This window comes from Hyaena hyaena, unplaced genomic scaffold, assembly GCF_003009895.1.
Source record: "Hyaena hyaena isolate Hyena2069 unplaced genomic scaffold, ASM300989v1 scaffold_189, whole genome shotgun sequence".
In the NCBI taxonomy this organism is placed as follows: Eukaryota; Metazoa; Chordata; class Mammalia; order Carnivora; family Hyaenidae; genus Hyaena; species Hyaena hyaena.
Window position 1 is genome coordinate 1,010,009 of NW_024080821.1, and position 12,697 is coordinate 1,022,705.

At 39.5% G+C, this 12,697-nt stretch overlaps 1 protein-coding gene across 4 annotated transcripts in view; it reads left to right on the forward strand.

The window, feature by feature from the left end:
• Nucleotides 1–12,697, forward strand: part of ANKFN1 (ankyrin repeat and fibronectin type III domain containing 1) — a 470,333-nt gene that overhangs the window by 318,624 nt on the left and 139,012 nt on the right. For all 4 annotated transcript variants that reach the window (XM_039241182.1, XM_039241185.1, XM_039241183.1 and 1 more), the window contains one exon: nucleotides 9,770–9,971. In XM_039241182.1, the coding sequence (XP_039097113.1) occupies nucleotides 9,770–9,971 (202 nt within the window). The remainder of the gene's footprint in view (nucleotides 1–9,769; nucleotides 9,972–12,697) is intronic.

Below are 12,697 nucleotides of genomic sequence, written 5' to 3' on the forward strand. Positions count from 1 at the left end.
GGCATTCGGAGAGACAGCCTCAGAGCATCAATAGTCAAGCAATCAAAGAAAAAGGGAAATGAGTCAAGGAAGGAGAAAAAACAAATATAGGTGGTTTGTAACTGAACTAGCCAAGGCTTCACAGAAAACAGATCTGGTGGTTTGTTTGTATGTGATTGCTTCCAAAAAGCCCTCAAAATAATCCACAAGGGAGGAATGGAGAAGAAATTATCTGCGGGCTACTTCTGGTCCCTTGCCTCTCACTGGTCCAGTTTTTCATATTACCAGGTAGTGTGACCCAGTCCCTCAGGGTAGCCATGAGTAAAGCTGGAGCCTCCCTCATGGGTCTGGTTGGGTCAGAACTGCTGCAGCTACTGTCACAGCAAGCATGGTGGGGCCTTGCCAGGAACTGATCTTCACTCCACACAGCTGGTGTAGGAGACAGGATAACGGTGGCAGCCAAGGCTCTCTAGTTGAGCAAGCAGCCAAAACCCAGGGAACAGGTGGTTTTAAAGTAAATCTGGGGAGGCTTCACTCTCCACAGATTATTCTTGCCCTTTTGGATCTGGATTCTCCAGGCTACTGTTAACTATTTCCTGAAGGTTGGTTCCAGGTGTATTTACAGGCCCTCCAAAAATGTCGCTGGGATAAGCTGAAATAAAGAGCAGAACTTTCTAAGTTTCATAAAGTATAATTCATCAATTTATTTTATGGTTTGTGTTTTCTGTGCCTCTTCTCGGAAATTATTTATTATCTTATGCAAGTTCACAAAAAGTTTCTCCTGTTTTCTTCTGGAAGTTTTACAGTGTTAGCTTTTGCAGTTAGGTCTATAATGTATTTCATTTCAAGTTACTTTCTATCTATGATATGACAGAGGAGTTGAGGTTTTGTTCTTCATTTTGCATATGGATATCTCATTGTTCTAGCACTATATGTTGGAAAAAAATATTTTTTCCTATTGAATTCCCTTGATACCTCTGTCAAAAATCAATTGATCAGGGGTATCCGGGCAGCTCTTGATTTCAGCTCAGGTCATGATCTCACTGTTCTTGGGTTCGAGCCCATATTGGGCTCTGTGCTGACAACACAGAGCCTGCCTGGGATTCTCTGTCTCCTCTCTGCCTACCCCGCTCTTTCTCTGTCTCTCTCTCTCTCAAAAATAAATAAACTTAAAAAAAAATCCTTTGATCATGTATGTGCATGCTATTTCTGGGCTCTATATTCTGTTTCATGAAATCTGTATGTCTATCTTTAGGCCACAGTCTTTTTTTAATGTTTTATTTATTTCTGAGAGAGAGACAGCATGAGCAGGAAAGGGACAGAAAGAGAGAGAGACACAGAATCCCGAAGACAGGCTCCAGGCTCTGAGGTAGTTATCAGCACAGAGCCCCGGTTGCAAGACTCAAACCCAGGAGCTGTGAGATCATGACCCGAGCTGAAGCCAGATGCTTAACAACTGAGCCACTCAGGCGCCCTTAGGCCACAGTCTTTATCTGGAGAGCTATCCTTAAACCAATACCACAGATCTTGATTACTGTGGCCTTGGAGCAAGTCTTGAAATCAGGTAATGTAAGTCTTCCAACCTTGTTCACTTTTGCAAAGTTATTTTGGCTATTTTAGATCCTTTCCATTTTTATAAAAATTTTAGAGTCAGGTTTTCTATTTCTCAGGGGGGAAAAAAATCCACCCTGCTAGATTGGGATTGTGTTGAATCTAGAGCTCAGTTGGGAAGAATTGACATCATAACAATACTGATTCTTCTGATCTGATCTATGAAGAAGGTAGTCATCTCTATTACTTAGATTTTCTTTAATTTCACTCATTACTGTCATATAGTTTCAAGTATACAAGTTTTGCATACATTTGTTACATTTATTGCCGAGTAGATTTTTATAGATTTATTAGACTCTTCTACAAAATGTTCATGTTATCTGCAAATGAAGACTGTCTTGCTTCTTTCTTTCCAGTCTTTATGCCTTTATTTTTCTTGCCTTGCTACACTGGCTAGAATGCCCAGTATAACAGAAGAGATAGGAGTGGATTTTCATGCCTTGTTTCTGATCCTAGGAGGAAGCACGTGGTCTTTAATCATTAAGTATAATGTTCGCTGTAGATTTTGTACAGTCTCTTTATCAGGTTCAGGAAGTTCCCTTATATCCCTGAAAGCTTTTTTTTCTTTTAATTACTTTTATTGTGAATGGATGTTGAATAATGTCAGATGCTTCTTTTTCTGCATCTTTTAAGTGACCATACGATTTTTTTCTTTTATTCTGTTAATACAGTAAATTACATCAATGAGTGGTTGAATGTTATACTAACCCTACTTTCTTGGAATAAACCCTACTTGCTCCTGATGTATTATCCTTTATGTATATTGCTGGATTTTATTTGCTAAAATTTTGTTGAGCTTTTTTGCTTCTCTGCTCACGAGAGACATTGAGCAATAGCTTTCCTTTCTTATAATGCCTGTTTTCTGGTTTTGGTATCAGGGCAATGCTCTCCTCAAAAATGAAGCCAAATTTTTGAAAGGCTTTTGTGTAGAATTGGGTTTTTGTCCCTTAAATGTCTACAGGCTGTAACATTTAACATGACCTTTATTAAATATTGTGGGAGCAAAGGAACTATTCAGATGGAAAAAGAAAGTATAAAACTAGAACCTAGCTTTCTCATACAGGATTTCATCACATCTCCTAAATTCTGGTCCTAAAGCTATGTTGCAGAGACCAGCCCACCTTCAGTCAACAGATCTAGTTTGACCTTCTCTTTAGAGCTCAGGTCCCTCAAAGCCTAAAGGGAAAAAAAAACAAAGATACATCTTCTTTCCTTAGAGCTCCAAGAGGTTTTTCTTATTAAAATAATTCATAAAAATTGACCCATCCGGCTGAATACTACTCAGCAAGAAAAAGTGAAGAACTACTTAATAGAACAGTGTGGATAAGTCTCAAAATAATTAAGCTGAGTTAAAGAAGCCAGATTTTAAAGGGATAGAGAGAGAATAGTGATTATTCCATTTTAGTAAATTCTAGGGGGGAAAAACCCTAATCTGTAGTGTCAGAAAGCAGACCAGTAGTTGCCTGGGAACAGTAGGCCTGAAATAAATAGATGTTCAAATAGTTTTTCACAGTAATCAAATATTTCAAAAATATTTAAACATCTATTTATTTCACGTATTCAGGCACTTTGCTAAACAACTGATATGTATCATCTCATTTAAAATGCTAATATCCTTCTTAGACATGACTTTTTTAATTGATATAAAGAATACTGTTAATGATAAGGCAACTGAAGCTTAAGGAAGGTACATAAATTTGCACAATGTGTTACAATTAATAGGTAGAAGAGTCAAAACCCAAAGTTAGACCAGCCCTATATCAAAGTCCCTACTTTTAATACTGTGCTTAAAACCACCATGATTATCTTAAAGTTGAAGAATGGAATAAAATGTAACTATAGATCACACCCTGTTGAGTATTTCAGTGAAAATGGCTAACAAGGAATGCCCTCTGAAGAGTGATATCCCAGACTTAATATGACAAAAGCAATTCCCCTGCCAGTTCTCCTCCAGGATTCTGTATCTATTTACCCATCAGGTATTTCATTCAACATTTGAGCCTCTTCTTCCCCAGTTCAATTTAATGCGAAAATGCAGAGAATAGTGTTACTGTCATTTTCAAGACACTTTGTTGGGTGTTGTAGGGATTGCATGACAGTTAAGTCCCCAACAGGAATCACATGCCACATGAAACTGAGGAAAGGTTAATAGATTTTGCGCTTCTTTTGTTAAATTTATTCATCATTTGAGTCTTGTTAATGTCATGCTATTGTAAATGCAATTGTGTTCTCTTCATTTTGTTTTCATTTCAATGTGCTAAATCAGAAAGGAGAATAAAGGAGTTATAAACAAAATATAGACTTATATTGCCTTATATTTATATTACCTTTTGTATTTACCCCCATAGTTTCCTTACCAGTGCTCTATCTCTCCTTGTGTGAATTTGAGTCACTGTCTAGTACCCTGAAGGATTCTCTTTACTATTTTTTGGAGGGAAGGTCTGCTATTAAATTCTCTTGGTGTTTGTTAAGCCATGAAAGTCTTAATATCACCTTCATTTTTGAAGGGTCATTTTGCTGGATAGAGACAGTCTTTTTCTTTCACCATTTGTAATATGTCATCCTATGTTTTCTGGCCTCTATGTTTTCTGGTGAAAAAATCGTCTGTGAACCTTTTTGAGGATTCCTTGTATGTGATAAGTTATTTCATGTTGTTTTCAGGGTTTTCTCTCTGTTATTAGCTTTTGACTGTTTAATTATGATGTATCTAGGTGGGAATATCTTTGCATTTATCCTTCTTGGTGTTCATTGAGCTTCTTGGATGTGTCAGTTAATGCTTTTCATTAATTTGAGAAAGTTTTTGATCATAATTTCTTCAAATATGTTCTCCACCTTCTTCCATTTCCTTCTTAGACTCCTATTATGTGTATGTTGGCACACTTTGTGGTGTTCCACACTTCTCTGAGACTCTGTTCATTTTTCTACATCTCTTTCTCTTTTTGTTTTTAAAACAGGATAACCTAAGTTGACCTATCTCCAAGTTTGCTGATTCTTTCAAATCTGATGTTGAACCTCTCTAGTAAATTATTCATTTCAGTTATTTTACATTTCATCTTAGTAATATCTACTTGCTTCTGGGTTTGTTTTATAAATTCTACCTGTTTAGTGATAATCTCTGTTTGGTGAGATATCATCCTCACAATTTTCTTTATTTCTTTAGATAGGATCTCCTTTTGTTCCTTGAACATATTTAAAGTTTTTGTCTAATAAGTAACATTTGGACTTCTTCAGGGACAATGTATATTGACTACTTTATTGCCTGTGAATGGGACATATTTTTGTTTTGTATATGGCTCATAATTTTCGTGTTAAGAACGAGGCATTTTAAATATTGTAATACGGTAACTCTAGAAATCAGATTAGCCCATTATCCCTCCTCCTTAGGGTTTATTGTTTAGTGATTTTTCAGAATTAAGTCTGTGATATCTGTGTTCTTTGTCACATGTGACCACCAAAGTCTCTGCTTGGTTAGCTTAGTGGTCAGCTAATGACTGAACACAAATTTCCTTACATGCCTGAAGGCAGTCAGTCTTCCAGTCCTTACAAAAGGGCTCTGTGCACATGTTGGGGCACACTTACAGTGTTCACCAAACAGCTGACAGATCTGCCTGACTGTTCAGTTCCTGCTTTCACAGAGCCCCAGCATTGGACAGTGAGAAGAGCTTAGGACCTTCTCAGGTATTTTATGACAAGGCTCCCAGCCCTGAGCATACCCGTGGTCTTCTATATCCCTCCGCAGTGTTTCAGAGCTTTCCAAAGTCCTCTATGGACAGCATTCCCCAGCATTTCCCTTTAAGCTTTTTGATTAGTCTATTGTTTGCTCCAACTTTTATCCACCCCCTCAGGCAGCTGTGATGATTAAACAATTGCTGATGTTTGTTTTTGACAAGATGCCTTAGAGGAAAAGGTTATTTGTACTTGATGAACCCTGAGGCAGGTCAAATAAAGAAAAGTCTTGTGAGTGGGGCCTTCCAGGGAACCACCAGGAAGGTCAAATAATGACAATTCTCTCAAAATGGGGTCTTGAAAGAGACTCCATCACCATTTTGTACCATCCGGTGGCTGCCAAGCTCCTGTTTTTTATTATGAATATACACCGCTGGTTTTCAGGGCTACAACAGAGCCAAGGAAGCTAGGAACTGAGCATCTGAAAAACACCACACAGCTTACTGCTCTTATCAAATCAGCTACTTTTCTCAAATAAACACTTCCTGGATTGCTGCAAACCTTTGGTTAATTTCCAGGGTCCTGAAGGAGTTAATTTTGACATTTCCTGCTATGTTCGAGTTGCTTTTATGGAGGAGAGGATTTTTGGAGGTCATTACTTTGCCATTCCCACTGTCCCCCTATTATTCTTTTGTTTTTAATCTTTCTGTGAAATGTTTATTGAGGTGTATAACTTGTAAATCACTTTTTAAAAATTCCCATTGGAGAGTTTTCTCTTTTATTAGGAAAAGTGAACTATTTGAGTATATTGTGCTCACAGGTATTTTCAATGTTAGCCCTATTGCTTCCTTTTACATTTCTACTTATGTTTTTCTTACTTTGTTTCTTTTTATTTTTTAATTTTTCCTTAGAGTTATCTTTATTCCTGTCTTTCAACTCATAGTTTGCAGTTCAACTTTGTTTGACTCGAAGTTCCTGTAAACACACATATTAAAATATCTAAACTTGCGTTTTTCTATCAAAATGAAAACTAAATAGTGTAATAAGTATGCAAAGTCATCTATTAAAGCAGTGTTTAAAACCAACAAGAAAACTATTTAAATTATTATGATGTACTTTGGAGTCTCTGGTTTGGGAAGCTTGAGGTATTCTTAATAATTGCTGCTATTTATTGAGTGGCTGCTGTAAGCATTGCACAGGATACATGCTTTCATTTGTTAATTCATTTCATCTTCATAACTCTGGAAGAACTCTTGTTACAGATGATGAAATAAACTCCAAGAATTTCAATAAAGTTCCTGGAGTCACACAGATTATAGATAACAACATCATGATCCGAGTTTGGGTCTGCCAAATTCCAGAGCCAAAGCTACAATGCCTCTCAAAGACCTGTCCCTTTCTATAATGGTAAAACCTTATGAGTGTAGTTAGTTGGGAGGGGTGTGCATGTTTATGAGAACAAATAACCCGAAGTTGTCTTTCTCATCAGACAAAATTTTAAATATAGAGGGGGAAAAGAAAATATAATGATAGATGAAATCTAGAAGAATAGAAACATGCTGAAAGATGGCCAGGAAGGAAGGGACAGCTGGGGCAGCATGAGAAGGAAGTCAAAGAGACAGAGAAAGTCAACCTATTTTGACTGAAGGGAACAGATGGGAGATGAGCAAAGACAAAAGGGGCCATGTGGGCAGGTGTCATCGGTTAGAGGGCAAGTGACTGGAATTTGATCAATCGACAAGAATTTATTTACTGGACTCCTGGGTACTGTGTGAGATACAAAAGAATGTAGAGTTATTTTGGGAATGATAATGATGTAGACAAGACAGATGGCTTGAACTGGGGCATTAACACTGAAGGAAGAGGCTAGAGACAGAAGGCAGAAAGAAAGAGGTTAAGGCAATCTCCATGTGAGCCAGCTTGCATATCAATCTGGATTTTTTTGTGGGAATGGCAAGATATAGAGGAAATGCTGTAATTACTATTGAATTGAAGTTAAAAAATTTATAGATGGAAGGAGGAAGATGCCAAATCACCTACTCTTTCTATTTCTGCATTTAGGTAAATTAAGAGATTATTAAAGATTTTATGAAAACACACCCTATGTGCATACACACTACAGATGTGCATTAAATCATCCTCCCAAATGTAGATATGACCATTCAGTGAAGACTGAGTGGGGCCTGATACACATGACTCACCCTGACTAGATCTGACCACCTTGGAAGGTACTGGGAAGGCTTTTTGTGTTGGAGGAATTGCAAGCAAGACTTAAAAGGTGCCTAAAGACATTCAACAACATAACGAGAATAGATCTCCATTTGTTAATGTGCAAGTAAGTCAAGGTTAGTTGTGGCCAGTGGACATGGAACCCAATTTAAAAGTATGTGGAGAAAATGAGCTTTCTGAGTAGTTCCTTAGAATATTACTTGTAATAGACTCTCATATGAGCATTCCTTTATTCTAAAGTATTTAGTGAGCATCTTCTGTAACAAAAAATAACAGCTGCCACGAGTTTTCTATATTCTAAGCTCTTTACATGCATTATCTCATCAAATCTTCATAACCATAATGTGATATTAGTATTATCCCTATTCTATAAATGAGAAAAATAAGATTCAGATATGTGAAGTAATGCACCCAAGATCACATAGTCAGTAGCTGGAAAAGGACCAATTCATAGCCTAATCTATATTATGTTTCTTTTACTTTGAGGCAGGTACATTTTAGGTGCTGGCGATATAAAAATTCATACTTGGCATTCCTTGTTCTTTTTTAAAATGTTTTTATTTATTTCTGAGAGAGAGAGAGAGAGAGAGAGAAAATACAGCATGAGCAGGGGAGGGTCAGAGAGAGAGGAAGATACAGTATCTGAAACAGGCTCCAGGCTCTGAGTTGGCTGTCAGCACAGAGCCCAACGCGGGGCTCGAACCCATGAACTGTGAGATCATGACCTGAGCTGAAGTCAGACGCCTAACCGACTGAGCCACCCAGGCACCCCTCCTTTTTCTTGAGAAGCATAAAGACTAGCTAGGAGACAGAAAGCCAAGCAGGTATAATACAAATATTATACAAAATGCCAAGTATTTTCTGTAAGGGGCATATACTAAGTGAATGAGTAAAGAAATATACAAGTTTGCAGAAATATACGTTTGCCTCAGACTGTCAGAGACCACTTGAGCGTAGACCTTAAGGCTCGGCAATTGTTTCCTAGGTGATGAAGGCACAGATGGAATTCCAGTACAGGCAAAAGCAGTGCAAACAGGCACCCAGATGCAGGAAAGAGTTTGAACTATTTAGGAAACTCTAAGGAGATCAGAAAGACTGAAACATAAAATGTAGAGGTACAGTAGGAGATGAGGCTGGAGAGGTAAGAACTTGTATGTGAGGCTGAAAAACTTAGAGTTTATCCTGTAGAAACCAGGAAATCATCAAAGTCAGTCCTATGAAGAGTTGGGTTAATAAAAGAGGTTGTACATGATACTGTATCATGAGATCCATAAAACTATGAAAATTCAAAGACTAGAGGTAACCTCTGAGGGCCGCAGCTAAGTTGCAATGGCAGCATTACAGATGGAAGGATCCATTGTAGATTCAAGGGGAGGTGGTGGGAAGGCAGCAGCGTGCTCCAGAGAGACCTGGGCCCCGTGTACCAGAGGCTCCTCCGGGGTGGGGACACTTGGCACATGACTGCCTTGGCCAGTTGTTTTATTCACGCATTTGCTCATCCAGTACACATATACACGCCAGGCAGCCATAGCCTCAGTAGCATCGATATTTCAACAGCAGTACCCAACTTAACGGTGGATGCCTTTTTAAATGGCATGGCTGATCTCCTGGAAACTGACTCTAGGGAAGACACTGGTGAGGACCTGTTTAGAGATTTGTGTAACAGCAGTCAAGTACTACTTGGAGAATGCCAGTAGTGAGTGCCCCAGACGACACTATCTGGAGTAACTGGGGTGAGCAGGGATGGAGCTATGGATACTAATCCCCCAAACTTCTGGGCACTGGGGTAGCTCACCAAATCTCAGACAAGAGGCACAATTTAACACCTCAAGAGAAGAGGTATCTGCAGGGAACAACCATACCCAACAGAGGGCAGCATCTAAAAGGAGGTAAGTAGAAAGAGCCCAATTACATATACCCAAGGGGAACTGAACAGAACTCTCCTGGGTTATAAATTTGAGACACTTCCCCTCAGTGGGTTAGAGACCAAAAGACTTGAGTCGAGGCTCATGTGTATACATAAATGTATATATGTAGATAGTAAATGGATGTAGTCATTTCATTCTTGTCCCCAATTAGCTATGTGGCTGTAAGCAAGCTGTTTCCCTCCCTGAGTTTCAGCTTTCTCATCTATAACATGAAAAAGCTGGCCCTCATCTCCAAGGTCGCCTCCAGCTACAATGTTTTATTAGGATTCCAGATGGTTACTGATGATGATAAAATTCTTTGTCAACTTGTAATTACGTTGTGTAAATGATACAACATCAGATTTTCCTCTTCTCAGGAACTGCTGTGTGAAAATGACACAACAAATGCAGAATCTGCATCTTTCTCAGTCAAAAAAACATAGTGCCCCATCATCTCCCAATGCTGCCAAACGCCTGTACAGAAACCTCTCTGAGAAGCTGAAGGGGAGCCACTCTTCGTTTGATGAGGCCTATTTTAGAACAAGAACCGACCGGCTGAGCCTCAGGAAGACCTCAGTGGTAATAACATGCTTTGGATTCTTTTTTTTTTTTTTTCTTTTTTTAAAAAATATTTTATTTATTTTTGAGAGAGAGGGAGAGACAGCATGAGCAGGGGAGGGTCAGAGAGAGAGGGAGACACAGAATCTGAAGCAGGCTCCAGGCTCTGAGCTAGCTGTCAGCACAGAGCCCGACACGGGGCTCAAACCCACGAACTGTGAGATCATGACCTGAGCCAAAGTCTAGACGCTTAACCGACTGAGCCACCCAGGCGCCCCAACATGCTTTTGATTCTTGTCTCCACTTGATTTGTGGAGTTGGGTTTGGGTTTAAGGAGATCCTAAGATGTCCCACGTTTACTTCAGAGCCTGGTGTTTGCAGTCTTACAAATGCCAAGAGTCAGAGAAGGCAGGGACCACACGTGTCTGTGCTGTTAGCCAAAGCTTGAGTGATTATGGGAGTTTCCCTTTCTTTGTTTTAATTTCTTGCCCCTTCTTTTCTCTTAGTTTTTCTTTCTATAATATATCAAAGAAACAAAAAAAAATAGCTGTTTGATAAATATGGGGCATGAATGAAATGGGCTTTCTGAGAGCCTCAGTGTTAGTTCAAGTATCAAATGAACAATGAATATTTCATTTACTTATTTATAATGTACAGCCCATATGTTTTCCAAAGGCATTCAAAACAGAATCCAGCCCCCCCCAAAAATGTGTATGTATTATATAATGGGAAATAAGTAAAGTGATAGAGGGAGAGAGGAGGGAAGGAAGGAAGGAAGGAAGGAAGGAAGGAAGGAAGGAAGGAAGGAAGGAAGGAGGGAGGGAGGGAGGGAGAGAGGGAGAGAAGGAAGGAAGGAAGGAAGGAAGGATGGAAGGAAGGAAAGAAGTGAGAAAAGAGAGGGAGGGAAGGAAGGAAAGAAGGAAAGAGTGAAAAAGAAGAAAAACTAGAAAATAATGAGGATAGAAATAGAAACAGATATACTAAAAGCCTAGGCAAATATAGTACCTAAAATTTATCATTACATTTATCTCTGAGCTCCTGGTCAATCAAAGTAGAAGGGGAAGCCCAGTTGGTTAGAGCATCCCATTAGCTGGTAACTGAAAGTATATCAGTCTACCAAGAGAAATGAGTATTTTCCTGTTGCTAGTCCTCTGGCCTTTATATGACGTCACAGTGCAGTATGTAGTAGAGACTAAAGGTCCATATTGGTGACATTACAGACATTCTCATAGAGTAGTTTCTGATACTGGCCCTCGGTAAAAGCTGAGGGCATAAGGTATCAACATGCTCAGCAAGGGCATCTCTGCAGGGGGTAATACCACCATTTGTTTGCACTTAAAACAGAAAAGAGCCCTAGGCTTTCCTGAGAGAAGCATGCTAGGGTTTGCCAGCAAAAGCGGGGAGGAGGAAATGACTTAAGAGTGAGGGCAAATATGGCGCATGAGAAATGAGGCGTACTAAGAATGACAACAAATACGTAACTGTGCACAGGGCAGCATCTTCACTGTGTTCTGTTTTCCAGTTTGTTGTCTCATTCCAAGCTCATCTGGGAGGGCTCAGTTGTGGCTGGGTTAAGGCCTGAGCATCAGAGGCTCTTCAGTTTGGCAGATTGAAGACAAAATACTTTTGCATTCATTCAATAGATTGTCCTGTAGCAAAGAGAGACCCCACTGTCAAAACAAGTATTTGCATAATAACCTTGTATTTCCCTCAGATTTCAATCATGTGTCCTGTACTCACTTAAACCCACCTGCTGTCTTTTATGGAAGGAATTGATTTTTTTTTTTACATTTATTTATTTTTGAGCTGTCAGCACAGAGCCCGATGCGGGGCTCAAACTCACAAACCATGAGATCCTGACCTGAGCCGAAGTCGGACGCTCAACCAACTGAGCCACCCAGGCACCCCAAGAATTGACTTTTGAGGATACTAAAAACCTGCCACCCATAAATATTTGGTCACTGGAGACCTTGCATGGTTGAATCAGGCAAGCTCTAAGCTGTGTCAGGACTGATGGTATTTCAACATTTTTTAAAGAGCACACAACTCTTAGAGAAGATATAAAATAGATGTAGAAATATGTGTATGTGGTGCTCTTCTTCCATGAGCTACAGAAATATGTATTAGAGAATTCCAGAGCTTTTGTCCTTTGTTTAGTATTAATCTCTGATAGAACTTTTCAGTGGAATCGTATTGTCTTTAGCTTTTTTGTTTTTGGTAAATGATTTGAATCCTATGAATATTCAACATTTGGTCCTCTCAGCACAGGTGGCCACCCAGCCACTGAAGCCTTCCCTGGACACCACCTCTTGAGCCCTTCCCTTGAGGGTTCAGCAATGCCAAGTGTTCAGTGGTTGGGGCTTTGGGGCTGAGAAGGTGCAGAGAAATCTAGAATCTGGGGAGCCAGCCCGCAGATAGTAAGAGCTATTCAGAAGCTACAGAAAGGAAGGGGTATGTAACATCATCAGTTTTAGGGAGATTACCCTTGTGTCAGTATGGAACACAGGCTGGAGGAGACAGGGACCAGCAATGGGCAGGTCATTGCCCTCATCCAGGCAAGGGATGACAACGTCTACATCTAAGTGATAGAAGAGATGTGGGGATGGGGAAGGAGGGGATGTGTCGGGGTGACAGTGTGCTCTCAATTCCAAGCCAGTCGTACTATACTACATTATCTATGCCAGCACTTCCTGAACTGGGTTCTGTAGAACACTATTCCAGGGGCAATTAAAACAAATGCAATAAAA